Here is a 27,368-nt window from a genome sequence, read left to right as displayed (position 1 = left end):
TAGGCGCATTTGTCAGTAGTTCATTCTGTTCTATTACTAAATATTATTCCATTTTGTGAATGTAGCAGATTGTTTACCTACTCATCAGTTGAAGGACAGCTAGGTTACTTCCAGTTTGCAGCTATTATGAATAATGCTGCTAGGGATATGTGTGTATGTCTTTTAAAAAATGTATATAAAGAGAATTGAAAATGAATCTGATGGGAATGGAAGGGGAGAGGAAGCGGGAGAGGGGAGGGTTGTGGGTGGGAGGGAACTTGTGGGAAGGGGAAGCCATTGTAATCCATAAACTATACACTGAAAATTTATATTCATTAAATAAAAGTTAAAAAAAATTATCAAACTATTTTATAAAGTGCTCCATTTTGCATTTCTGCCAGCAGTGTATGAGGGCCCCAGTGTCTCCACAACCTCCCCAATACTTAATAGTCAATCGTTTTATAATAGCCATTCTGGTGAATGTGTAGTGGGTTTTCATCATGGTTTCAATTCGAATTTCCCTAATAATTTTTACTTGCTTTTTTTGTCATCTGTATTCATTTTTGATGATGTACTTATTCAAATATTTGCCCATTTATTTTTGGGGGGGTTGTTTGTCTCCCCTTTTGAATGGCACTGCCTAACTGTGGCTGTGACTGAGTAGCTTCACATCAGAAGTTTGAAGATGCAGGGATGAAGGGGAGGTGGGAAGAGGTCAAAATGAGTAAGTGTCCATGAGATATTTCATGGTTCATAGGACTCTTTCTTCACTATGGAAACATTCTTGGTCAAAGCCTAATGAAATAACAGTATCAACTGTCCAGAGGAAGGAAGCAAAGGCAATGGCTCTGCTACCAAAGGAAGACAGTGCCAGGCCCAGGCAGCTCACCATTCCTTCTTATTAATCTAAAGACCACTCCTCTAGTTAATCCTGCTGAGTGATGGAAAGAAGAGGAAAGCAAATTAATTCTTTTTTTTTTCTTTAGCAAAATAATTCTAATCATCAGTAGGGGGTGCCTTTTTCTCAAAAACAAACTACAATTGCTTTATGAGGCCTGGGAATGGTTGACCAGTGTGCTAAGAACAAATCAGAATGCCTTCAGGCATTGTGCCTCCTCCCTCTGCACTGCCCTCCATTTGTCTGTGTACAGTTCTGCAGTTACCTCTGAGAAGGTACGTTCCACATCGTCAATCAACTGGCTGCGGCTATAGTCATAGCCATCTGCCCCCTCGGCTTCATAATCTGCTCTCCAATAATCCCCGTAGTCTTCATAATCTGGTTTTTTTTGTAAAGAGGAGGAAGACATAAAGAAAAGAAAGAAAACACATTCCATGTAGATTAGCCTTGTAGACAAGATAAAAGAAATCTAAACATTTCATCACATTTTTATCGCCGCTCTAAAAGTCAATTCAAAGGGATGCACATGAATAATAGCACTAGATAATTCCATCGAGCACTTGGTCTACACCAGGAGTTTAAATGTATTATCTCATTGAATAAGCACAAAAACTTCACAAGGTTGACATTATTATAAGCCCCACTGTGCAGATTAACAGCCTATGTTTACTTTCAAAATAACTTTTACTGTATATACTAAAGGTATATAGTATAATGTTATGAGGCACACACACACATATACATAGTAGAATGGTTATTACAGTGAAAAATGAATACATCATTATCTCTCAGAATTACACAGTTTTCTCTGAGGCAAGAGCTACTGAAAGCTCCTTACTTAGCAAAAACCTTGAATACATTATTATTAACTTGGCTCACAGGTTGTAATTAGATCTTCGGACTTGTTCAGTCGCCATATCTGCCAGTTTGTAACCTTTGACCTACATCTCTCCATTTCCTCCTTCCCCATCCTAAACCTGGCTACCCACTGTTTTAATATTTATCTCTGTATATTTAACCTTTTCTGTTTTTAGATTCCACATATAAGTGAGATCATGTAATGTTTGTCTTTCTGTGTCTGGCTATTTTTACTTAGCATAATGATCTCCAGCACCATCCATGTTGATTCAAATGACAGGATCTCCTTTATTCAGACTCAGTAATAATTGATACCCAATTTCTTTATCCATTTGTCTGTTGGTGGACACCTAGTTGTTTCCATATCGTGGCTATTGTGAACAATACTACAATGAATGTGGAGTGCAGATACTTTTACAAGGTGGCAGTTTAATTTCCTTTCAGTAGATGCCCAGAAGAGGAATTGTTGGGTCATACAATAATTCTAATTTTAATTTTGTAAAGAACCTCCATATTGTCTTGCACAGTGGCTGCACCAGTCTGCATTCCCACCAACAGCCTGTGCTTAGAGTGGTTAAGTCACTTGTCCAAGGTCACACTGTATTTGTACTCTCCCTAAAGGTAGTTTGCCTCATTAGTTTTAAGAGATATGATTCTATTTCTAAGTTTCTTAATTCTCATTTTGTTCAGGGCCTTATATTTTCATATGTGGCTTAACTCATCGTGGACATTGCTACAGTAGACCTGTATTTGTTTGAAAACCCTGTGTATACCTACCATCTCTATGTGCTTCAGTTAGTAGCTAACCATCAAAAAACAGGACCCTGTATTAAGGTATTAATGAATGAAGTTTGTAAATGTAGTTTAGTAAGTTTTATTTTTATATACACATTGCCAAAGGATGATCTGGAACATGAGGAGAGAAGTAGACATTGAATGGAAGGATATACAAGATATTCTTTTTAAAAATTGGTGAGGGGATGGGGCCAGTGCTGTGGCGCAGTGGGTTGGTCCTCCGCCTGCGGTGCCGGCATCCCATATGGGCGCCGGTTCTAGTCCGGGCCACTCCTCTTCCAATCCGGCTCTCTGCTATGGCCTGGGAGGACAGTGGAAGATGGCTCAAGTCCTTGGGCCCCTGCACCCATGTGGGAGACCAGAGGAGGCTCCTGGCTCCTGGCTTTGAATTGGCCCAGCTCTGGCCTTTGCAGCCATTTGGGGAGTGAGCCAGAGGACAGAAGACCTTTCTCTCTGTCTCTCCCTCTCAGTGTCTGTAACTCTACCTCTCAAATAAATAAACAAAATCTTTAAAAAAAATTGGTGAGGGGAGGGCATTTGGCACAATGGTTAAGTAATCAGGTTAAGATGCCTATGTCCCATATCCAGGTGCCTAGGTTCGATGCCCCATTCTAGCTACTTACTCTAGCTTCCTGCTAACATAGAGCCTGGGAGACAATGGTGTAAGAGGTTCAAGTAATTGAGTTCTTGTGTGCATTGGTGGTGTAGTGGTGAGCATAGCTGCCTTCCAAGTAATTGGGTTCCTGCCACCCACATGGGATGCCCAGATTGAGTTCTGGGCTCTTGACTTCAGCCTCACCTAGCCCCAGCCATTGAGGACATTTGAGGAGTGAACCAGCAAACAGGAGTTCTCTCCATTTCTCTCTCTCAAATTAATAAGTATTTTTAAAATGAACTCTTTATTTTTAAAAATAAGAATATGAGTTTCAGTGACAGTGGGAGAAAGTTAGAAACAAAAAATGAAAATAAAAATCTTCCTTACTCAATTCCAGAAGGCAGTGAATCACCAAAGCATAAAATCATTCAAAATTGCATGATATCAGATCATTATTAAGGCAGGAGAATAAGTTAAGAAATATGGAAATTTCTTCCTATGTTAAGATGTTTATGATTGGGGCTGGCACTGTGGCGTAGTGGGTAAAGCTACTGCCTGCAGTGCCAGCATCCCATATGGGTGCTGGTTCAAGTCCTGGCTGCTCCACTTCTGATCTAGCTCTCTGCTATGGCCTGAGAAAGCAGTAGAAAAAGGCCCAGATCCTTGGGCCCCTGCACCTGTGTGGGAGACCTGGAAGAAGCTCCTGTCTCATGGCTTTGGATAGGTGCAGCTCCAGCCATTGCGGCCAACTGGGGAGTGAACCAGCAGATAGAAGACCTCTCTCTCTCTCTCTCTCTCTCTCTGCCTCTCCTGTCTGTGTAACTCTGCCTTTCAAATAAATAAATAAATCTTTAAAAAAAAGATGTTTAAGATGTTTATGACTATATGCTTTGCATTATAATTACAACTGGTAGGAAATAAGTTTCCAGCATAAGCTAATCTTTTTCCCTTCTGGGATAGCACCCTGAGGTAGACATGCACATGACCTTTGAGAATGAACAATGGTCACACGGGATGGGGTTGAGTGTCTCTAGATAGTGTCTCTCTCATCCTACCTGAGAACTAAGATCCTCACTCACTCAACCCTTCAGGAACCCTTGAGGGTCCAAGATCTTCCTGGAAACTAATAATTCATAATACCTGGTTAATTCATTTGAGACCCTGTAGTTGAATGTCATTCCTGGGCTCTTTAAACTGTAGAATTCCAATTCACCTTTTCTTATTCCCCAGTAACTTCTTCTAGGGACAGGTAACCTAAATTATGCAGCAGATGATCACTAAATTGGAGCTATCGTGATAGCAAAGAGCAGGCTTGGTGATGTCTAAGAAATAGCCCTGCAGCCCCTAGAGAGCATGAGAACCACCACAAACAGCAGACTTACTGTTTGCTCTTGCCATCTCATTTTTCAGGACCACGTACTCTTCATATAGAGGCCTCAGCTGCTTGCCGACCGCAGACCGCCAGCCTTCCCAAGCCCAGAGCCGCTCATTGTAGTCTGTGCTCTTTGCCATTATCTCATCCAAACCTGTTAGCAAAAGTACCCAAGGGGAGGTAAGCATGGATTTGCAAAATTTTTATTTGTAAACAATTACATGAATTTTAAGAACTAAAAGTAAGGCTGCCAGACATCAAATTTGGAAAGTTATTAAACAAAATCTCCTGATTCATTAATTTCCTCCCCCTACTGTACTTTCAAATATGTCTGCAGAGAAGATAAACCACTGAAATAAGTTGATTACTAACTTAATAAAATTGCTCGGATGTGACAGAACTTGCCATGAGCTTGTGTTAAAAGTTAGAACAACATCTGTCTGCTAAAACACATGTCTGGAATCTGCCGGCTTTGGATTACGCATCTGGAAAGCACAATCTCATTTTTAAAATTTGAGAGAAAAAAGAAAATTTCATAATCACTACTCAAAATGAATGACCTACCTGGTTCAAGTAATAAGCACTCCTGTGGATTACTTTGGTTACAAACTTTTCCAGTACTGTAGATGGTGCTCATTGTGCTTAGAATTGTATTCAACTGCAAATTTAAGGTGACAGTGTTAAAAATAGAAAAGATCCTAAAAAGAAGGCTAATATAAAGACATCTTGGAGGAGCCAGGACTCAAAGCAACACCTACATGGAATGCCAGCACTGCAGGCAGAGGCTTAACCTGCTATGCCACAGTGGCAGCCACTGCCTGTCAAAAAAATAAAATAAATCTTTAAGAAAAAAATGATATCCTTTTGGCCATATGATTTTTGTTGCCCCAAATTACAGAATTCCACATCTTCTTTGCCAAATACTTTCGTGCATGTAGAGAGGGAATATTTCATTTGTTTCCTCACTCTCAAACAGTACAAAGTCCTTAATAAGACATAAAAATATGTATACAAGATCCACCAAAAATCAAGAACTGAAAGAAACAGATCTATCAAAACCCCATTTTGCTCATCTGCACATATACAGAAAAGCGCACTCTGCTTCAGTCAGCTTCTACAATGTCCTATGCTCTGATGATTCTGAAATGAACATGTCACTGGCCCTCATGGATACCAAAATCATCGGACGATAAGGTAGCCATGAAATCAATAACTAAGAGTGACAAATGATACAATTGTCACAAAAAAGTGGTAATAACCTGGAGATTCAGAAGAGGGGGAAACATTGAGTGCCATGCTTGGGGACAGACACTGTGGTACAGCAGCTATCCAAGCGCTTGGGATCTAGTCCCACCTCTGCTTCTGATCCAGCATCCTGATAATGTGCATCCTGGAAGGTAGTAGATGATGACACAAGTACTTGTGTTTTGTCACCTTTAGGGGAGACCAGGATGGACTTTCTGGCTCTTGATTTTGGCCTGGCCCAGCCCTGGCTGTTGTGAGCATTTAAGGAGTGAGCCAGTAAATAGAAAAATCTGTCTGTTTTTCTCTCTCTGTCTCCGTCACTTTGTCTTTCAAGTAAATAAATCATTTTTAATAAAAAACCATCTTGAATTAGCCAGGTAGAGAAGGGAGTTAGAGGGTAGTGCCTAAATGATAGCAGGAGGTTGGAAAAGACGAGGCAATTTCAGGTGGTGATGAGATGTTGACTGAAACCAGAGTGATGGTGTTCACTGGGAGAAGTGGAAGGAAGAGGAGGGAGAAGTAAGCAGGTGCAGATCATTAGGGATCATCTGCGCAAAAGAGTTTAAACTTTACCGTGTAGGTAAAGGGAAGTAATGGTAACAGAGTAACACAATGCTACTCGTTCAATCTAGGGTCTGGCGTTGTGATGCAGCAGGTTCATCCACCACTTGTGATGCCAACATCCCTTATCATAGTGCCAGTTTCAGTCTCAGCTGCTCTACTTCTGATCCAGCTTCCTGTTAATGCACATCCTGGTAGGCAACAAATGATGGCTCAAGTACTGGGGCCCCTGCCACCCATGTGGGAGACCTGGGTGGAGTTCCAGGCTCCTGGTTTCAGCGTGGCCACAGTACAAGACAGAAGATGATTTGTTTGCATCTTTTTCAAAAAAAATATATTTATTTGGAAATCAGAGTTACAGACAGAGGGAGAAAAAGAGATTTTGCATCCACTGGTTCACTCCCCAGATGGCTGCAACAGTCAGGGCTGAGCCAGGAGCTAGGAGCTTCATCTGGGTCTCCCACATGGATGGCAGGGACCCAAACACTTGGGCCATGCTCCCTGTTTTTCCCAGGCAATTGGCAGGGAGCTGGATTGGAAATGGAATAGCTGGGACTTGAACCTGAGCCCATATGGGATGCTGGCATTATAGGCAGTGGCTTTACCCACTATGCCACAACAGTGGCCCCTGGGTTCCCATCTTTTGATATGTATATGATTTGAAAGAATAGATGATAATAAACTTTTTGAAACAAGTTGATATTTCCATGTCAATTAAGCATGTAATCAATTAACCAAGTACTGATCTGCAATGGACTGGAAATAAAGGAAGAAAAGAGGGAGGAAGGAAGAAAAAAGGGGAAGGAGAGAGACAGAAAGGACTAGTTTTCTCCCACACATGTTTTAAAAAACTCTGGAATCAGGATGTGTTTCCCCTTCTCCTACTTTCCCTCTTTCGCTATTCTTTGGCTTTTGAAATAAATTCTTTGTGTAAAATTTCCACAAGATCCTGTAGTCCAAAACAATAAACACCAATTCCTTACATTGCAACAAAACCCCTCATAGTCTCTCTCTCTCCCTGCCTCTTCAAGCTCCCCCGCTTCCTTTCCTCTTAATCCATGTACCCTTGAGTCCCTCCTTTTCCCCAGCACTTCAAATTCTTACATGCATTTCAGTGGCTTTTTTCAGTCCTAGCTGCACATTAGAATTATCTGGGGATCTTTTAAACAGCAGCTGTCCAGGTTTCCTCTAGGCCAGACCAGGCTGCCTAGATGGGAAGGGGGCAAAGTTTCTCATGGCATCCTTATGAGAAACATGCAGAGACATAGAAGGAATAAATTAAAGTAGATTAATAACTAGCTGGATAATTGGACAGAAGAATGTGGAATAATAAATATCAACTTGTAGAAAGATACACACCATATGGCTTTTTTATCTTTGTCCTTATCGTGTATTTTTATTTTTATAAATGTAGACTAGAATATACACAATTCCAAAGGAGAAGCAACTGAGGAAGAAGATTTTGAGGTTAAATAGCCAAATATTTTAGATAAAAGTATTTCAATAGGCTCTATCAGGGGTCTTCTGCAAGCTATGGTCTGCAGACCAAACTCTGTCTTCTGCCTGTTTGGGTAAAGTTTTGCTGGAACACAGCCAGTCATTCATTTCTATATTAGCTTTGGCAGACTGCCCGCTACAATGCAGTTGCCGAGTTGTGACACAGACAATACGGCCCACAAAACTGAAGATACTATCTCTCCCTTTGCAGAAGAGAGCTTGCTGGGTCCGAACCTGCAGGGATGGGATGTGAGATGCTATTTTAACAGGGTTTTTTGAATTTGCATAAAATATCTAAGAATATAATTTAAAACGCGTTATATTAGAGCAATGTTGGTGGGAGAGATTTGGAGATTTCCTTGACAGTGAAGTTGGTATGAGCCAACCATGGCATCTAGCTATGAAAAAAAAAAATCTAATATGGAGGTCTTCAAAAAGCTCATAAAAGGTACATATTGTGAAAAAACTATGCATGAATTTCAAAAAATGTTTGACACCAAAATAAATGTGTCTTTTACTTCCATTTTTCCATGAGCTTATTGAAGTCCCCTCATACAGGTCTAGACTGCCTTAGATGTACAGCACAGCGTGCGTGTTAGCCTCCTGATCCCCTCCTCACAGAGCAGAAGCCACCCGGAGTGCCGTGTTCACTTCAAGGTTACTGATGACGAAAACACAGCGACCAGGACTGCTGCGGGAGCTCGAAAGCATTGCAGAGGGGGAAGCTGACTGCCTGAAACATGGTCAGCCCGGAGAAAGAAAGACTCGAGCAGTTTTTAAAAATCAGCTGCCTTCATTTCGAGACCACTGTGGGAAACAGCAGCTGGGCACCAGAAGGTGGAGCCAAGTGGAGCTAAGACATTTCACAACTCAATGGGGAATCAATCTTCCATCAACTGGAGGGCATCTCTGAAGTAGTCTGACCTGAGTCTGTTAATGACTGTTTAAGGAAACTGCAGGGGCTGGTGCTGTGGCGTAGCAAGTAAAGCCGACGCCTGCAGTGCTGACATCCCATATGGGCGCCGGTTCGAGTCCCAGCTGCTCCACTTCCCATCCAGCTCTCTGCTGTGGCCTGGGAAAGCAGTAGAGGATGGCCCAAGTCCTTGGGCCCCTGCACCTGCATGGGAGACCCGGAAGAAGCTCCTGGCACTGGATCGGTGTAGCTCTAGCCGTTGCGGACATCTGGGGAATGAACCAGCAGATGGAAGATCTCTCTCTCTCTGTCTCTCTCTCTCTCTCTCTCTCTCTCTCTGTAACTCTGCCTTGCAAATAAATAAAAATCTTTAAAAAAAAAAAAAGAAATTGTAGAGGACAACCAAGAATGAAAGGGGGAAGAACTGAACAGCCTATGAGGCTTCTCACACTTGGAAATTATTGACACTTGGGACAACATAATTTTTTGTTGTTGGCTATGCTGTTCATTGCAGAATATTCAGGAGCATCCCTACCCCCTAGATACTGACAGCATCTCTCAGCCACAGTGGCTGCAAATGTCTTCAGGCATTGTCAAATGTCCCTGGGCAGGGGAGTAGACAAGATCACTGCCAGTTGAGAATCACTGGCAGACAAAGGGCTTTTCAGAAGTTCATGGGAAATGCATAGTATGAAAAAAATTATACACGGATTTCAAAGAAATGTTGACACCAAAATAAAATTATCTTTTAATTCTATTCTCCGCCAAACTTTCTGAAGTGCCTTCCTGGACAAAGAATGTTCTTTTAGGCTGTCAGATCCTCCCTGGAAGGTGACCTCTGCATGGGGTGTCCATACACACCACAAGGCTAGGGACAATCCCAATTTAATATTGTGTCTGAATGTAATTATTTCCAGTGTCCCCATTCACTATCAAAAAGATTCCAGTTTGGCTGACAAATGATATGGTCACCCTACCTGGGCAGAGTTCTTTCTAAAGTCAGTATTGCTATCTTTGCAGATAAAGGAAGCAGCTATGGGTGCTATTAATGTTTAGTATTTCCTAAACATTTCAACTCTTGGGATCAGTACTAAAATGTTCATAAGCATACTTGTTTGCTCTTGTCTGCTGAGAGCGCCGATGACCCGCTCTGCTGAAGGGCCTGCAGTTGACGCTTGACTGTGAGATTCTGAACTTCTTGTGGTGGGTACGTTTTGGCAAGCTTGGACTGTTCTTCATAAAAGGCAGCCCATTTGGCATCAGCATCATTCTGAAATGACAGAAAATAGACTCGAAGTTGGGATAGCACGGCTTGAACAGAGCAGAAATACAGTCCGAAGAACATCTGGTGCTACATCTAATGTTTCCTGAGTGGCTTAGTTCTCTACTTTGCTCAAGGTCAAGGTTTAGGTTAAGAGTGACCAGGCCACTCTTGGTCACTCTCTCTTTTTGGCCCAGTGCCTAGTTTTCCCAAGGGTTCTGTCCCCAGAACTGGAAGTAAATTCTCACAGATAATTCACATTAGGAGCCCTGCAATTCATGGAATTAGTGCTGTGACGTGGGTGAGCTGGCCAAAGATTCAAGCATGAATGCGCTAAAAAGAGAACCCAGGAGAGCTCAGAGTGGACATAATAGGAATACAGCCCCTCATGATGATGGGAATCATGAGAAATGAGAGCCAGTTCACAGTCAGCTCCTAGGTGCCCTGATCTGCTACAGGGATTCTGATCTTAAACTATGATCCCAAAAGAATGCTGCTGCAAATATGGCCATTTGGTAGTCATGGTCACTTTTTTTACCCGTGCAAATCATGAAGCCAGGACACACATTTCCCCCATCTTGAATTTCAGTAGGAAGGTGGGCATTTCCAGACTTCTCTAGTATAGTCTTCTCTCAATGCACAAATTCACTTCCATTTATCAAAGATCAAAATGAGCAACTACTTGGTAGATACTATTGCTATAGCTCACGCAGAAGAGGTAGCATATAAAGCTAGTAAAATCTCCATTCTTGGAGTCAGACACCTTGACTAGCTGTGTGACCTTGGGCAAATCACTTCACCTCTCTGAGCCAGTTACCTTATCTGAAAAATGAGAGTTAACAATGAGATTCAACTCAAAGTATTGTTGTAAGGATTAGAATTAAAAAATAATAAATTGCTTACCAGAGTGCCTGACACATCCTCAGCTTTCAACAAATTTTATTTTCCTACTTGTAGAGAAAGTCTTTGTCCTCAAGTTGCTTACAATTTTGTCAGAGAACATATGCATTATAAATGTCTCATTAATGAAGCATAAGAGTTAATAAAAATGTATAAACTATGTGTGGACCAAGCAGTTTCTTTTATAAGAAGGAGAACTTACGCAGGTGACAAAATTTGGCCAAGTCCTCAGAGAAGATGTGGGACTTAAGACGGACCTTAAAGTAGGTAGGAGTTGGATGAATGTAGAACACTTTGCAAATAATTTACCTCATTATATCTTCTTAACAACCCCATGAGATAAAAAATTCCCCCATGGAGCCAGCGCTGTGGCATAGCAGGTAAACCCACCGCCTGCAGTGCCAGCATCCCACGTGGGCACTAGTTCCAGTCCCAGCTGCTCCACTTCTGTTCCAGGTCTTTGCTATGGCCTGGGAAAGCAGTAGAAGATGGCCCAAGTCCTTGGGCCCCTGCACCTGCGTGGGAGACCCGGAAGAAGCTCTTGGCTCTTGGCTCCTGGCTTCAGATCAGCCCAGCTCCAGCCATTGTGGCCATCTGGGGAGTGAACCAGTAGCTAGGAGACCTTCCACATTGATTACAGCCTTTTCTAAATAATATCAGAGTTTGTGGACTCAAGAGGCTTCCATAACCTTGGCAGCTCATGACATGAGCCTCAGGTGATCACTGACATCATAAATAAGAGTGTCTATTGTTAAATCAACAACAGGAGTCTCTGTGCACTTGCTCCCCATGTAGGACCTCTGTCCTTAATGTATTGCACTATGAGAATTAACGGTCAAACTAGTCTTCAAACAGTGCTTTATACTTTGTGTGTCTGTGTGGGTGCAATCTGTTGAAATCTTTACTTAGTATAGAGTTACTCTGTATATAAAGATAAGTAAAAATGAATCGTAAGAATGGGATGGGAGAAGGAGTAGGAAGTGGGATGGTTTAGGGGTGGGAAAGTGGACATGGGGGGAAGAACCACTATAATCCAAAAGTTGTACTTATGAAATTTATATTTTTTAAATAAAAGCTTTCAATAAAAATAAAATAAAATAGTGATCTCTCATTTTCTCTTTTCCTATAGCCCACCACCCCTAGACAGATGATATTCTTTCAGCAACCTCTAAATCACTTCTCCTATAGGTGTGAGAGCTCCCTGATGACAGAAAACGAACAACTGCAGGGAACCTTAGCATTCATCCAGTACCTTGGGATTCAACAAGATCCCAGGAAAACCTCCCCCTCAGGTCCCATTGCTGGTTCAGTTTCCAGATAGAGCTCTCAAAGTCACAGCAGGTTCAAAGATGAAAGCTACCTTGGCTACATTTTAAAATATCCCCATATTTGTCTATTTTAAAAACACGCTTATTCTCGGGAGTGTGGGATGGTTGGCACAGTGTTTAGGACGTTGGTTAAGATGGCCACATTCCATATCCGAGTGCCTGGGTTGAATTCTGGCTCCAGTCCTGATTCCAGCTTCCTGCTAACATGCATCCTGTGAGGTAGCAGGTGGCAGTTCAAGTTATTAGGTCCCTGGCATCCACGTGGGAGACCTGGATCAAGTTCTCAACTCTTGGCTTCAGCCCCAGCCCAGTCACAGTCATTGTGAGCATTTGGGTAGTGAACCAACAGATAGGATGATATCTCCCTCTCTAAGTAAATAAATAAATAACATTTATTCTATTCAATAAAGTAGCTAACCTAGGACATGTGAATATGAATTCCATCACTCCATTTTAGGATTCAAAAATTATTTTCTTTCTCTTCTTTATTTACTTTATTAATCTGAAAAGCAGAGAGATAGACAGAACTCTCCCATCAGGTGGTTCACTTCCCAAATGCCTGCAATACTTGTGTCTGTGCCAGGCTGAAGCCAGGCTGCACCAATGTCCATTTCTTTTCTTCATTTTAGATGTTAGGTTTAATAACCTAAAATTTAAATTTTGAAATATTTTAATTTTTTCTAAATTTTGTCATTCAAAAAAAGTGCTCACTTCTGAATTCCACTGTACTTGCAGCATGGTGATCTTCCCCCACTCCTACACCTGTGTATAGATATTTATGTGTCAGGAAGTAGGGGACAGACTCGTTAAAAATCAGGATTAAGTTGGCCTTCTTCCTTAGGTAGAGAAAGCGGCTCAGAACTACCCTGCTCAGAGTTCATTGAGGCTCTGGGCCTAGAGACAGAAGACTAGGTTCTGAAATCTAAAAGAGGAACAGGAAGCTAAGTGGGAATACGAATGTAAAATAGAAATAGCATCAGATTTACAGGGGATACCTGAGGAATCTGTGGCCCCGGCAGCAGAAGCCTGAGGAAGCACTAGAGACCAGCCAAAGAATACGTGTGTGCCTCCTCTCTCTCTTCCCAGCCTCCAGTAACTTGGCAAGAAATATTTACAACGTGTTCTTAGAGACCTTCCACCCTCAGTACTTCAGCTGCGTGGACTGGCGTTTGGGGCAGCTTTAGTAGCTACTGCCAAACACTGCAGCAGTGAGCAGGTCGCCTCTTCTATTTCCTCTTGCTCTCTCCAGGCACAAAAATGGTCCAGGAGAGGCTGGCGTTCTGGCACTGTGGGTTAAGCCACTGCTTGGGATGCCTGCATCCCATATGGGAGTGCGAGTTTGTTTTCTAAACAATTGTCTACGTACTAATGTTCTGCGAAAAACACGTTTATGACATAAAAATTGTAAATGGTTTGCAAAACTTCTGTGAGGTAATAAACCTATCAGAAAACCAAGAGTAGAAATTCTATGTGTGCTCCAGTCACTGCGCAGCCGCTGAGAACTCGGCAGCCTCCCCCTCGAGCACCACCCCCCACCGCCTTTTCCCTCCGCAGCCTTCCACAGGCCGTTTCCACGGAGGAAAAGGGCTCCTATCGTATGCCCACTATCTAGAACCTCCACTCTTGACCCCTTTCCTGATGCAAGTAAGGGTGATGACTTGCTTCCTGCTGGCACTGAGGATTATATCCATCTAAGAATTCAACAGAGAAACGGCAGGAAGACCCTTACTACTCTCCAAGGGATCGCTTGATGATTATGATTAAAAAAAAAAAAAAAACAGTGAAGGCGTTTAAGAAGAAATCTGCCTGCAATGGTACTGCAATTGAGCGTCCAGAATGTGGAGAAGTAATTCAGCTACAGGGCAACCAGCGCAAGAGCATAGGCCAGTTCCTGGTAGAGACTGGACTGGCTAAGGACGATCAGCTGAAGGTTCACGGGCTTTAAGTGCTGTGGCTCACAGAAGCTTAAGTGAGGATTCCCTTGCAATGAGTAGAAATGCCCTTCTGTCCCGTGTCACAAGTTTAAAAACCTCACAGCTTGTATGATGTAACCATTTGGGGTCCGCTTTTAACTGGACTAGTGTAACTCCTTCTTGTAGTAAACTGAAAAGAGCCATACCAAAACAAAAAACAAAAAAACTATGTGGCCCTAAGAATATTAATGGTAATTGCTAACATTTTACTTATGTTCAGTTATGAGTGGATTATTGTTGAACAAATGTTAGAGACTGAGGAGTATAGAGCAAGTCATTTTCAATGTCCAAGAAATTCATTTCTAGTTAACCCCAAAGAAGATACACTAGATCACCAGATAGTCTCATTTAAAATAAACCCACACTGTTGCTAACTTAGTGAGTCAATGTGCCTTATAAAAACGGAGGCTGGCCCAGGATAAAACATAGGGTGAAGTCAATAGTATGCAAATTTATGGGAACAAATTCTCCCCTTTGTGCAGGAGAGTTTTGCTGTCAAGATACACAGACCGAGGTTGATATTTCTTAATTCCTGACCCTGGGTTCTTTGCTGCCCGCAGGCCAAGAAGAAAGAAAAGAACATCGTGAGTGTTTCTGGGAACTGCATTGCCCCCCCCCCCCCCCCTTCATATTCCTCCCTCAGCTGGTCCTTGAATCTCAGAAGGAGCTCAGAGGTGGGTGCATCTGCTTCCCTTAGCTCTGATTTTTTTCAAATCTTTAATTTAGAACTTCCCACTGGAGATAGTAATGAAACTATGGGCTCTCCAGAATGAATGATAATATTATTGTTTTCAATGTTGATATAGAGAAGGTTAAGCAGACACGATATGAAGTCTCTCTCTCTCTCTCTCTCTCACACACACACACACACACACACACACACACACGAGGGGACTGCATAAAGTTTATGTTAAGTAGAGTTAAAAGAGCATTGAAATTCATGCCCAAATTTTTCATAATACACGTTTTCCACAAACTTTTTGAAAATGAGTTCTATGCGTATGTGTTCATGCCAAACACCTTCACTAAACTTAGTAATCCTGTATAGTATATATCACTAGTATTATGTTAATAATCTTCATCTTATAGATGAGGAAAATGGGTCACAAGGAAGTTAAGAAACTTGCTCAAAATCTTCAGCTTATAAGATTCAGAGCTAGGGGCCAGCGATGTAGCCTGCAGGTAAAGCTGCTGCTCCACTTCTGATCCAGCTCCCTGCTGATGCACTTGGGAAAGCAGTGCAAGATGGCCCAAGTGTTTGGGGCCCTGCCACCCACTGGGAGACCTGAAAGAAGTTCCTGGTTCCTGGCTTCGGTGGCGGTGGCCGAGCCCTGGCCATTAGTGCCATCTGGGGAGGGAACCAGCAGATGGAAGATCTCTCTCTCTCTCTCTCTCTCTCTGTCTCTCCCTCTCTCTCTAACTCTGCCTTTCCAATAAATAAATCTTTAAAAAAAAATGTAGAGCTGGGGGCCAGCATTGTGGCATAGCAGGGTAAAGCTACTCCATGGGATGCCAGCATCTCATATGGGTGCAGGTTCAAGTCCCAGCTGCTCCACTTCCCATCCAGCTGCCTGCTAATACAATTGGGAAAACAGCAGAAGATGGCCCAAGTGTTTGGAGGAGTGAACCAGCATATGAAAGATCTCTCTCTCTCTCTCTCTCTCTCTCCTTTCTAACCCAACAAATTAAAAAAAAAAATTAAAAGATTCAGAGCTAGGATTTGAGCAGAGGCTGGTTGTCTGGTCCCAGAGTGCACACTTACTGTATCAGACACATATATGTGACCACCCTACACTGCATTCCCTACCTTTGTATCTCAGCAGCCTGCTCAGCTTGTTACTTTGGGTAGAACCTGCCATGGTGCCCACTGAATCAGGGGATCTCAATGAGAGTAGAAGCCAGTCCTGCCATTGTCTCCCTCTGCAGGTAAACCCACACAGCAGCACTGAAGTGCGTTGATGCAGCCTCCACCACTGCCAGAGGAAGGAGGTGTTGGGACCCTTGCTGTCTTCTTATACTTAAATATTCTCACTTTTTCTTTTTAAAAAATTATTGATTTGAAAGTCAGAGTTACAGAAAGAGGGAGAGAGAAAGAGAGATCTTCCATCCACTGGTTCACTCCCCAGATGGCCACAATGGCCGGGGGCTGGGCCAGGCCGAAGCCAGGAGCCAGGAGCTTCATCTGGGTTTCTCACATCGGTGCAGGGGCTCAAGCACTTGGGCCATCTTCTGCTGCTCTCCCAGGCCATTAGCAGGGAGCTGGATCGGAAGTAGAGCAGCCGGGACTGGAACTGGCATCCCACCAGCATTGCAGGAAATAGTTTTACCTGCTATGCCACAATGCCTGCCCCAAATATTCTCACTTCTTCCTTAAAAAGCTTGGACTTTCTTCCAGTCTAGCCACACTTAGTAACTTAATGCTCTTTCATTCCTGAGTTTTGCTCTACTCTACTGGTACATTGAAAAGTGAGTGTTTTAATGATCCAAAGATGGTTTTGGCACACATCACTACATCTCATCCCATAATACACATTCTTAGCATCCGAGATCTCAACAGAACAGTTATGTCTCTTTAAAAGTCCTAACTCCCCATCACACTAATGGCAATGTCTTAGTGTTCTTGTGTGCACACACAGATGAAGCTCTATTGTGGTGGTTTTGTGTATCAATTCGATCTTCACAGGAGCCCTCTGAGACAGATAGGGGTGCCCAGAGAGTCTAATTAAGTAGCTCAAGTTCACCTAGCTAAAAAGCAATGGAAGCAGGATTTAGATGCGGCAGTCTGGCTCCACACCTCTGAGGCATGATGCTAGTGTACTCTTCGTCACTATTCATGAAGTATCCAGCAGAAAATGCAGACAGACACACAATACATTGAAGTCACCTCCAACAGAAATCAAATCAGAATTGTGAAGAACGCTAACACCAAGAGATGAAGAGAGGTAAGGCCAAAGTGTGAGGAAAGAAAAAACATCTCTTCTGACAATAGTGGCCTGTCAAAAACTCTCCAGCTTCCTTGAATTTTAGAAAAACAGAAAAAATAATCTCTTTGGAGGGAATTTCAAATGACATAGTAAGTCTCAGATTTGATCTGTTCCATGAATAATTTAATTTAAACATGCAACACACTAACCATTTGGGAAAAAAAAAAAACTTTCCCAACTACCTATTTGTAGGAAAGTATTGCTGAACCTGTACCACAAAAAAACCTTTTCTCAAATAATGTGCAATTTTCCAGCCATCAAGTTTAGAGGGTATTTCTTTGGCATCTATGAGAGAAGTTCTTTTTTCTTGTTTTCCGTCTTCCTTTTTTTTTCAAGTGAATATTGAGGAACAGTTTAATGAAAAGAGATAATGAAGAGCATCCATCTGACAAATCAGGTGGGCATCTCAGTAAAGAGCTGAGAGCCCAGTCTGAACGCAGCTGGAGTTTTACACACTCGGGTACGGGCCCTCTCCTGCCAGGCTGTCTGGCATGTCTCCTGGCTGGAGGGCTTCCTGGGTTTAGAATTGCTAGAATTCCTCCCAGAGCTTCCTGACAGCCCCTTTAGTGCAGGGCAGTTCAGATTCCCCTAAACTGCCCTTAGGGAGAGGGCTGGGATGCAACCCAACCAGGTTATTAACAGCGATAAGACTTTTGATATGTAAATGATAGCTTGTTACTACATTTCTTCCCTCATTCAACCTCACAAAAGACCCACCCATCAAGGTTATTGAAGAGCAAGACTTTAGATATGTAATTGCTGGCTTGCTTCTACATTTTCCTCATTCCACTACACAGAAATTCTCATTTTTTCTCTGGCCCTTCCTACACAGGTAGGCTCATGACTTATCTCCCTATCAAGAGAAGTAACCCATAATCTTATGGCGGAGAAAAAAAAATTCTTAAATCTTTGCACTTCTCAAATAAAGCATCTCACAGTTCCAGAATGTTCTGAGATTTTTCCAAACTTGTTTAATTATAGTTTTTCTTGGAGGGCTCTGCTGTGACCTTTGAAAGTCCCTCAGAGCTCTGTGACAATAAGAGAAGGAATTCCCAAGTCCAGACTCACCCTACCCATGAGTAGCTTAATTACTACCTAGTTCTTTCACTAAGCCTCCAGTTTAATTTATTCAGTTAATGGATCATTTGTAGAAAATCTTCAGATATTCTTGTTGACACTTTGGGCAAGAGGAAATTATTAACCCAATAACTTATGACATTTCCATAAAGTCTTTGAGAATTATGGTGGTAGCATTATAAAGCATAGTCACTTGTTTCCTAGAATCTGCAGACCAGTGAATTATTTCATAAAAACTTTCCAAATGAACCCCAAGGTCAATTAAATTTAGTCATCCTGGTCTCCAGAATCAGAGATGCAGAGGCAAACATCCAGCCTCATAGCTCAGAGCATTTGTTTGATTTCTATTTTCAGTTTTATATAATCTTTAAGAAACAAAAAGAGCCCCATGTAACCATGAAAACTCACCATCTTTTGGACATTCTCTTCGGTAATATTGGTGTTATAATCCCAAGAAGCAAGTGCACTTTGATAAGACAGGTCTTCAGCTTCCTGGTTAAACTTCTCCAAAAATGTCTTGGCCAGTTCCTCGATGGTAGACTGAGCAGCAGTGACAGCCACAAGGCTGAGAAGGAGCCAGGAAGAACCTGACATCTTTCCCGGTGCACCAAGATCCCATCCACTGAGTGACTTTCCCTGTAGTTTTGCTCTCTCATCAGCCTTTGAACTTGGGTTGGGCACTGAGAAGGGAAGACCAAAAAAAAAAAAAAAAAAGAAGAAGAAGAAGAAGAAAATCGTAAACAATCTGCTGAACCAATAGAAAGTTAAGTTCATCCTGGAGAGGACAGATATGCAAACAGATTTTAGAAAGATTTTTTTAAGTAAATTAAATAAAGAAACGTTATTCATTAATCCTAGAGAAATTTAGTTCTCTTAGAACCTTACAGCCAAATCAAAACTTGTACATTTTGTTAATATGTTCCTAAAAATCTGTTAAAGATACACTGAAAGTGTTGTGATTTTACAGTATCCGGAGACCCAGAATTAGGAATCATGGGAGTAATGTTGCCATTTATATGTTTTCAAACAATTCTATGAATAGTTATCCTCTTTTACTTTTATCTCAAGTTCTTATTCACTGAAACCCTCTTCTGTAGTAGTATTTTCCCTTCCAGATAAATGACTTTGCCCTTGTTTTTATGGAATTTTTTTCTGATTGATTTTCATTTCTACAGCCACTTTAGAACATTCTAAGACTACCCCCACTGCCCAATTGAACTCTCTTGATTTGGCTTTGGAAAACCTAAAAAGACTCATTTTCCATTTGTCAGATGACTGTATTACACACTGACTCTATGGCTAACTTTGTTGTATACCTCCTTCCCCGTCACTTACCTGTTCAAAACTCAGTCAAGATCCCCAGAAAGTTAAGAATGTTTCCTCATGGTATGAGATCCAAAGACTGTGCATATCAAGTTCTGGTTATCCATGGCCATAAAGAATCCAAAGAGATTTTAGTAGTTATCCTGTTGAATATCAGGAGCTGCTCAGTGTCCTCATTCCCAGGGTGTAGGCATGAGTGTCACAGATAAAAGACAGGAGTCACTTTAAATGACAGGGCCCATGGGCTTGCTTGACTGTGATTATGAAACCTTCACACAGAGAAAATATTTCTTCACCCAGAAAAACAAGTCTTCCAGGTTCAGGTGAAATGGTAATAACCAAGCCTTAAAAAAATTTCCACTACTTCTCCCTATTCCAAAGTTGTACATATTGTTGTAGAAAAGGAAAAAAAAGTATAGGTAACTGTTCAAAGTAATTTGTATTGTAATATTTTATTTAAGCATCACAAAAAACCTATAGGAAAGCATTTTTAGCACCATTTTACAGATTAGGAAACTAAAACAAATTGCCAAAACCCTACTTAGCTAATAAGTGATGGAGCCAGGACACGGATTCCTGCACTTAATTCTAAAGGACAGGTCGGTCCTTCACTAAGCTGAAGTCAGCAGTTCAAGAACAATTATGAGGGGCCAGTGCTGTGGTGTAGTGGGTTAAACCTCTGCCTGTGGCACTAGCATCCCTATGGGTGCGGGTTCAAGTCCCGGCAGCTCCACTTCCGATCCCGCTCTCTGCTACGGCCTGGGAAAGCAGCGGAAGATGGCCTAAGCACTTGGACCCCTGCACCTGTGTGGGAGACCTGGAAGAAGCTCCTGGCTCCTGGCTTCGGTTCGGCTCAGCTCCGGCCATTGCAGACATTTGGGGAGTGAACCAGCGTTTGGAAGACTTCTCTCTCTCTGCCTCTACCTCTCTGTAACTCTGCCTTTCAAATAAATAAATAAATAAATCTCTTTATTTTTATTTTTTTTTTGACAGACGGAGTGGACAGTGAGAGAGAGACAGAGAAAGGTCTTCCTTTGCCGTTGGTTCACCCTCCAATGGCTGCCACGGCCGGCGCGCTGCGGCCGGCGCACTGCGCTGATCCGATGGCAGGAGCCAGGTGCTTCTCCTGGTCTCCCATGGGGTGCAGGGCCCAAGCACTTGGGCCATCCTCCACTGCACTCCCTGGCCACAGCAGAGAGCTGGCCTGGAAGAGGGGCAACCGGGACAAAATCCGGCACCCCAACCGGGACTAGAACCCGGTGTGCCGGCACCGCAAGGCGGAGGATTAGCCTGTTGAGCCACGGCGCCGGCCCTAAATAAATAAATCTTTAAAAAAATAATGAAAGTACAGGCAAACAATAGCAGAGGGACTTGCGCCTTCAGTGAGTCTAATGGATTTCGTTCTAACACACCTGATGTGAATCAAGACATATTATCCCTTAAGCTACAAAGCAATTGGCAAGTGTAAGTAATAATAATAACAAATGTTAAAAGATAGTGGGATGGGGGGGAATCAGTGCAAAAATCTCAGCAATGCTCCTCCCACCTTCAAGGACACTGAGAATACACTCACTTCTCCCAGGCATTGGGAGAAAAATCAGCCAGAAGAAGCTGTAGCACCATGTGACTCTCTGAACAGAGTTGGAATGTTAACTGCAATAAACACCGAAACAAACCTCTTCAGCTCCTATGAATATGGGAGAAGTCCCACTGCAATTCACCAAGGCAGAAAATCAGATCTATATGATCAAAATGCTAAGTGCTCAGAATAGATGGACAAGGAGCCAGAGATAACAGTGAGGCAAAGTGTTGGAAACCAGGAGACTTTGACAAGGGAAGGAAGAGGGGGAGATTCTTCTACAATGGTTCTAGAAGAGAACCAGCTCATAATGGCTGCCCGCAAGCACTAACTGGATTGTTGAAATTGTTGTTTTCTCTCCACTGAGGAGAAGCCAATGTTCGGATAGTTATCTGGAACTATTGTCTTTGAAGCCTTTCTGAGAATGGAAAGAATCCACTAAAGACACAGGGGATGGGACGCAGAAAAACAACTGGCCTAAAGGAATATAGTACCTTTGAGAAAGAATGGAGAACCTGAAAATATCAGAAGGTTGGAAGTGCAGGAAAGCTGTTCTAATTTTGAGAAGAGTCGAGGGTGAGGTTATATTTCATAAGTGGTAGAAGGAAGTTTGCCCTTGACGGCTGACAGAACTAGAAATTGTAAATTTTAGAATGTGGTTTGCACTTGAAAATGTGTATCTCTGGTCCATTAAGGATTCACCAGGACAAGTCAAATGCTGCCTGCCTCATTTCCTCTCTGATAATAGAATGAGAAAGTAAACAATCCAAAGACACAACATACTTTCCATTTTAATAAAAAATCCAACAAAAGGTAAAATGCTATGAGTAGATGCAAATGCTCCGCCTAAAACAGCCACACAACCAATGCAGGATCCAGTCCAGGATGCAATCCAGGACTGCTCTGATCAGCAACAACCCGTGCCCAAAACAACAAGAATCTTGATTTAATCATTATTGACTGAGTACCTGATATGTGCCAGATACAATTCTAGATATTGGATATGCACTAATGAGTAAGGCAGCACAAGTTCTTATGAATATCATGTTACATGAGGTGATGGGAGAGAAAAGAAACAAACAGTTGGTGAGAACAAGCAGGAAATGGAGGCTAGAGAAGTATGAAGTTGGGAAAGACACTTTCTATGAGGAGGTCCTCTCTGAGAAGGTGACATTCGAGCAGAGACCTGGAAGAAAGGGTGAGGCCATCTTGTGGGAGCACAACCAACGTCTGGCTCCAAGCAGCTATTGTTGAGGTCTCCTGCTGGTGTAGCTTCCACTTGTCCACAAGCAAGGGGAATATTTTCTGCAAACCTCCCCAAGGGCCTTTTTGGCAAGAAGGAAATGAGCATCCTTTGGTGGACCTGGATACTGCAGGGAAGACGATGCAGTTCAAGCTGAAGCTTGGTGAACTTGTGACCACCAGTTTTCAACGTGAAGACTGTTGAATACAAGAATGTGGGTATCACTGTGTGGAAGGTGAGTGGGCAAGACAAGATTCAGCCCCGTGGCACCACTACTAACAAAACACCCAAGGCTTGATCTTTGCTGTGGACAGCAATGACAGAGAACATGCGAACAAGACACGGGAAGAGCTCATGAGGATGCTAGCTGAGGATGAGCTGCGAGACGTGGTCCTCCTGGTGTTTGCCAACAAGCAGGACCTCCCCAGTGCCATGAATGAATCACAGACAAGATGGGGCAGCATTCCCTAAGCCACAGGAACTGGTACTTTTGAGCCACCTGTGCCACCAGCAGGGGTGGGCTCTATGAAGGGCTGGACTGGCTGTCCAGTCAGCTCTGGAATTCAGAAGTGAATGAGAATCCCCTTTCCCCCACTTCCTCCGCCTCCACCCTCTGCTTTCCTCTCATGTGGCAACATGCGACTCTGTGGCCCAGAGTACCAGAAGTCCTGGTACTTCATGGGTTGCTCACAGTGTGCATCGTACCAAGCTGTTCCTATGCAAACACAGCCTGCAGCCAGGTTCTTAGTTAATAGAAATAGTTTCTGTTTCTGGGCCTCTGCCATTGAGGGAGTTTTTGATACTCCTATGCAATATTACTCAGCTCTTAAAAAAATATTGTAAAAAGAAAATCAACTCATTGTTTAGTCCTGAGAAAGGATTTAGGTACATTGACACCTGGTCTCCAGGAGTCTGTAGCTGTGTTATATTAAGAGTTAGAAGCACCAAGGGGTGGGTGTTATATCTGTTAAGACTTATCTGGTCATTGATTTTTAATCCAAATTCAGTGCATTTTATTTTCTTTTTAAAGGGTTTATTAAAGGCAAAGTTACAGAGAGAGAGAGAGAGAGAGAGAGAGAGAGAGAGAGAAATGTTCCATCCATTAGTTCACTCCCCAGATGGCCAGAGGTGGACCAGGCCAAAGCCAGGAGCCAGAAGTTTCTTCCAGGTCTTCCAGGTGGATTCTGGGGCCCAAGCACTTGGGCCATCTGCTGCTGCTTTCCCAGGTGCATTAGCAGGGAGCTGGATTGGAAGTGGAGCAGCTGGGACTCGAACTGGTGCTACCATATGGGATGCAGGCACCACAGATGGTGGCTTTACCAGCTAGGCTACAGCATCAGCCCCTAATTTTTTTAAAAATTTATTTATTTATTTGAAAGTTAGAGCCACAGAGAGAGGAAGAGACAGAGAGAGAGGTCTTCCATCCGCTGGTTTACCCTCTAGATGGCCACAACAGCCAGAACTGGGCCAATTCGAAGCCAGGAGCCAGGAGCTTCTTCTGGGTCTTCCACGTGTGTGCAGGGCCCCAAGGCCTTGGGCCATCCTCCACTGTTTTCCCCAGGCTATTAGCAGGGAGCTGGATGGGAAGTGGAAGCAGCCAGGACTTTGACAGGCACCCGTATGGGATGCCAGCACTGCAGGCAGAGGCTTAACATACTATGCCACAGGGCCAGCCCCAATGCATTTTATAAAATAGTTTAAAACCCAAGCTGAGGAGAACACTGGAACACACAGCAGGGAGACTGCCTAGTGTGGGTTTTGCAGTAACGACCTGAGTGCTGGTACTTCGGATTGGTGGCTCCACTTCGGGAACTTGAGAGGCAGTGACAAAAAAAAAACAAAACAAAACAAAACAAAAAAAAACAAAAAAAAAACAACAAAACCACTCTGCATGGTCACAAGAGAGAGCCCGGGGGCTCACTTGTCTTTGGGTCACCCTGCATTCCATAGCATTGTGCTTGTACTCTTGCTCACACCATCACCTGGGGAGGTGGGGCTGGGAGGCCGTGGCATCCAACTCTCCCCGCTGGCCCAGTTGGTAAGCACATGGCCAGAGAGGGAGCCTGTCATTCCTAGCATTCACTCACTCACTCATGCACCTGTTAAGACATGTTGGCGGGGTGTCTGGGGTCACACCAGCAGGAGCATGTGCTACCTGGGAGGGTTGGTCCATTCTACAACCACAGCCCCCGGAAATACCCTGATCTCCACGTGTGAAGTAGCTTTCTCTCCCACAGCTTGCAAGAGTCTGATTTGCCACTGAATTATTCTTTCATATTTTGATAAACACTGAAGAAGTTGGAGCTGTGAAATTTCTCTTGGGGAAAACCTCGGAATTGTTTTATTTGGTGTCGTGGAACCTCTTCCTGCTTTCAACACATGATCAGTAATCAATTGTTTTGTGTACTTGTTTTCAGTTTTCATTTTGACAAACACCACATTTATAGCTATTAGAATAAAATCTCTTTATTAAAAAATGATGAAAGCCCTGTGGTTATCTGGGGAAATACTTCCTGACAGGGAGCAGCAGGTGCAAAGGGTGTAGGCAGGTCTCAACAACATCAGAGGCCTTTGTGGCTGGAGTCCAGTGTGCAGGGGAAATTGCCAGGAGTGAAGTCAAGAGGGAAGTTGAGGCCGCCCTGAGGGCCTTAGACACAGTTATAGGACTTTGGCTTTTACTGCGAGCAATGTTGGAAGACAATAGAAGGTTTCAAGCAGAATAGTGGTCTGATGTTACTTAGAGAACAGATACCAAGGGTAGAAGAAAGGAGACCAGTTAGTTACTACAGTAGCCTAGTTAAGTGTAATATGAGCTGTAAATCAACCTTGGATGCTCAAGAAAATGTAAATCCCTCTTAGACTATCTCCCACTTTGTTAAGGAAATATTAGAAACCAAACAATCTGGAGCATCTTACTCACTTTTAGAGAGGTCTGAGATATCCAGAAGAAAATAAAAAAGAGAGAAGATGGATATTAAATAATACAATTTGAGGAACAATCCAGATATGGAGGAGAAGAGTTAGGGTGGACAACTGTGCTCCATCACGGTCCTGTCATTCAGAAGAAGAGTTGGGTAACAGGGGATTTGCTGTCACTGGTCAGCAGTGTGACTTCAGGCACTTGATAACCTCTGTATACCTAATTTCTTTGCTTCAAAGCTGATGATGGTCTAACACCATCTCATAGGGATATTGTGCGTATTGCATCAATTAATACATTAGAACATGAAAAACAATGCTAGAAGTCTAGTAATAAAAGCTACTCAAAATGGAAGGTGCAGTGCATCTGGGGAGTAAATTTCCATACTACAATGTTTAAGCAAGCCTTCTGCAAGGTCATCTATCAAGGACACTGCAGCAGAGATTGACTGAGTTTGATTCAAAGGTTCATTTGGACTGTAGGAAAAGGAGAAACTTGATGGCCTGTGCTAAAACAGTAGGCTGGAGGAGCTCACCAATGGAATGAGTAGAATCATTTGTGAAAGGCAAAGAGAGTCAGACAGACAGTCTACATGAGCCCAGTTATTGAGAACTTCTCACTTAATTATGGCCATGTTCTAGCATAAAACCTACATATAAAGAAAACTTGAGAGAAACAGAGGTCATGGATGTAAATGAATCCTTCCCTCCCCCCCACCCCGCCCAACACTTGCAGATGTTATCTTTGTTGATTGCATACTTTGCACTGAGCTCCATACATAAACTTTCCACAACAACCCTTACAAGTAGGAATTGTGAGATCCATTCTATAACTAAGGAAACGGAGCTTCTGCGTGTTCTAATGACTGATTCAAATTCCAACAACTGATGGGTAGAGGGGCTGGATTTCGACACCAGGGTATTTAAGAGACCTCATTTTTTCCAATGCGTCACAGGCTGATTTATCTGCCAACTTCATGCAGGTCTAGTAAGTCCTCAGCAATCCCTCACATTCTGAGAATTTGCAAAAACACAAAATACTGCTTTGATTCTACCAGTTTTACATTTTAAAACCATTTTAGATACGCATTTTTCTAAAATGTTTTTCATCTTAGTCAGGATGTTGCCTGGACATCATTCCGTGCATATTTTTCCTTTAGATGTTTCAGTGTGATCATCTGGAACATTATTACTGGCTTGGCTATTAACGTGACAATGTCTTCAGGGCTTGCCATTAAATGGCTCCAAATAGCTTTATTGCTAAGAATTCTGCTGTCTTTGCATGTTCGGAGTTCACTGTGGCTTCTTGGAGTATCGACTTTGAGTAGCCCTGCCCACCACAAATCCCCTCCCTGTTTCTGATCTGCTGTATTGCTAACATCTAAAACCAGATAACCATGGAGTCCAATCAGAAAGTTCCCTCTTCAGAGGCTCAAACCTGAGGTGGGTCTTCAGTTTTCTGGAGCAAAGTGCATAGACTTTGAGATCCATTTTTCCCTTACTGCTCAACTTTTTATATACTTCCAACACGTTCACAAATGGTGAGGCTGCCAAACAGCTATAGCGAAACACTCCTCCAGCTTCCCAAGCTGAGAAGATATCTTTGGCAAACATCACAGAAGAAAGGATGTTTTGTGCAGTTTCTTATCTTAAAATTGATTGAGTAATGCTTCTGACAGGAACCAGGAGGAGTATCAGGAATACAAAGCTCAGAGAAATTTAACAGTTGACATGGCAAAGACTCATTTGCATTTAGTACAATTGCTTTTGACCACATGTCTATCACATAAAGTGAATTTGGAAGTGCTTTACAGAAAATAAATTATAGGGACCAGCATTGTGACATAGCCGGGAAAGCTGCCACCTGTGATGTCAGCATTCCATATGGACACCAGTTCAAGTCTTGGCTGCTCCACTTCCAATCCAGCTCACTGCTAATGGCCTAGGGAAAGCAGCAGGAGATATCCCAAGTGTTTGGGCTCCTGATACCTACATGGGAGACCCCAATGAAGTTACTGGCTCCTAACTTCAGACTGGCCCAGTCCTGGCCATTGCAGCCATCTGGGGA

The 27,368-nt window shown here is 42.8% G+C and overlaps 1 protein-coding gene and 1 pseudogene across 1 annotated transcript in view; one reads left to right on the top strand and one right to left on the bottom strand.

Annotated features, from left to right (window-relative positions):
- The window catches only part of ACE2 (angiotensin converting enzyme 2), a 44,819-nt gene extending 25,185 nt beyond the window's left edge, over positions 1-19,634 (bottom strand). The window contains 6 exon segments of the mRNA XM_062183654.1: positions 1,143-1,255; positions 4,508-4,651; positions 5,062-5,155; positions 9,825-9,983; positions 18,645-18,916; positions 19,572-19,634. Coding sequence (XP_062039638.1) covers positions 1,143-1,255; positions 4,508-4,651; positions 5,062-5,155; positions 9,825-9,983; positions 18,645-18,830 — 696 coding nt within the window. The 5' untranslated portion in view covers positions 18,831-18,916; positions 19,572-19,634.
- A 2,515-nt stretch (positions 19,635-22,149) lies between these two features.
- On the top strand, positions 22,150-26,508 carry LOC133752888 (ADP-ribosylation factor 1-like; annotated as a pseudogene).
- Positions 26,509-27,368: the final 860 nt, after the last annotated feature.

This window comes from Lepus europaeus, chromosome X (assembly GCF_033115175.1).
Source record: "Lepus europaeus isolate LE1 chromosome X, mLepTim1.pri, whole genome shotgun sequence".
Classification (NCBI taxonomy): Eukaryota; Metazoa; Chordata; class Mammalia; order Lagomorpha; family Leporidae; genus Lepus; species Lepus europaeus.
Note: the sequence above shows the minus strand (reverse complement) of the source record. Positions and strands in the feature narration are given on the sequence as shown.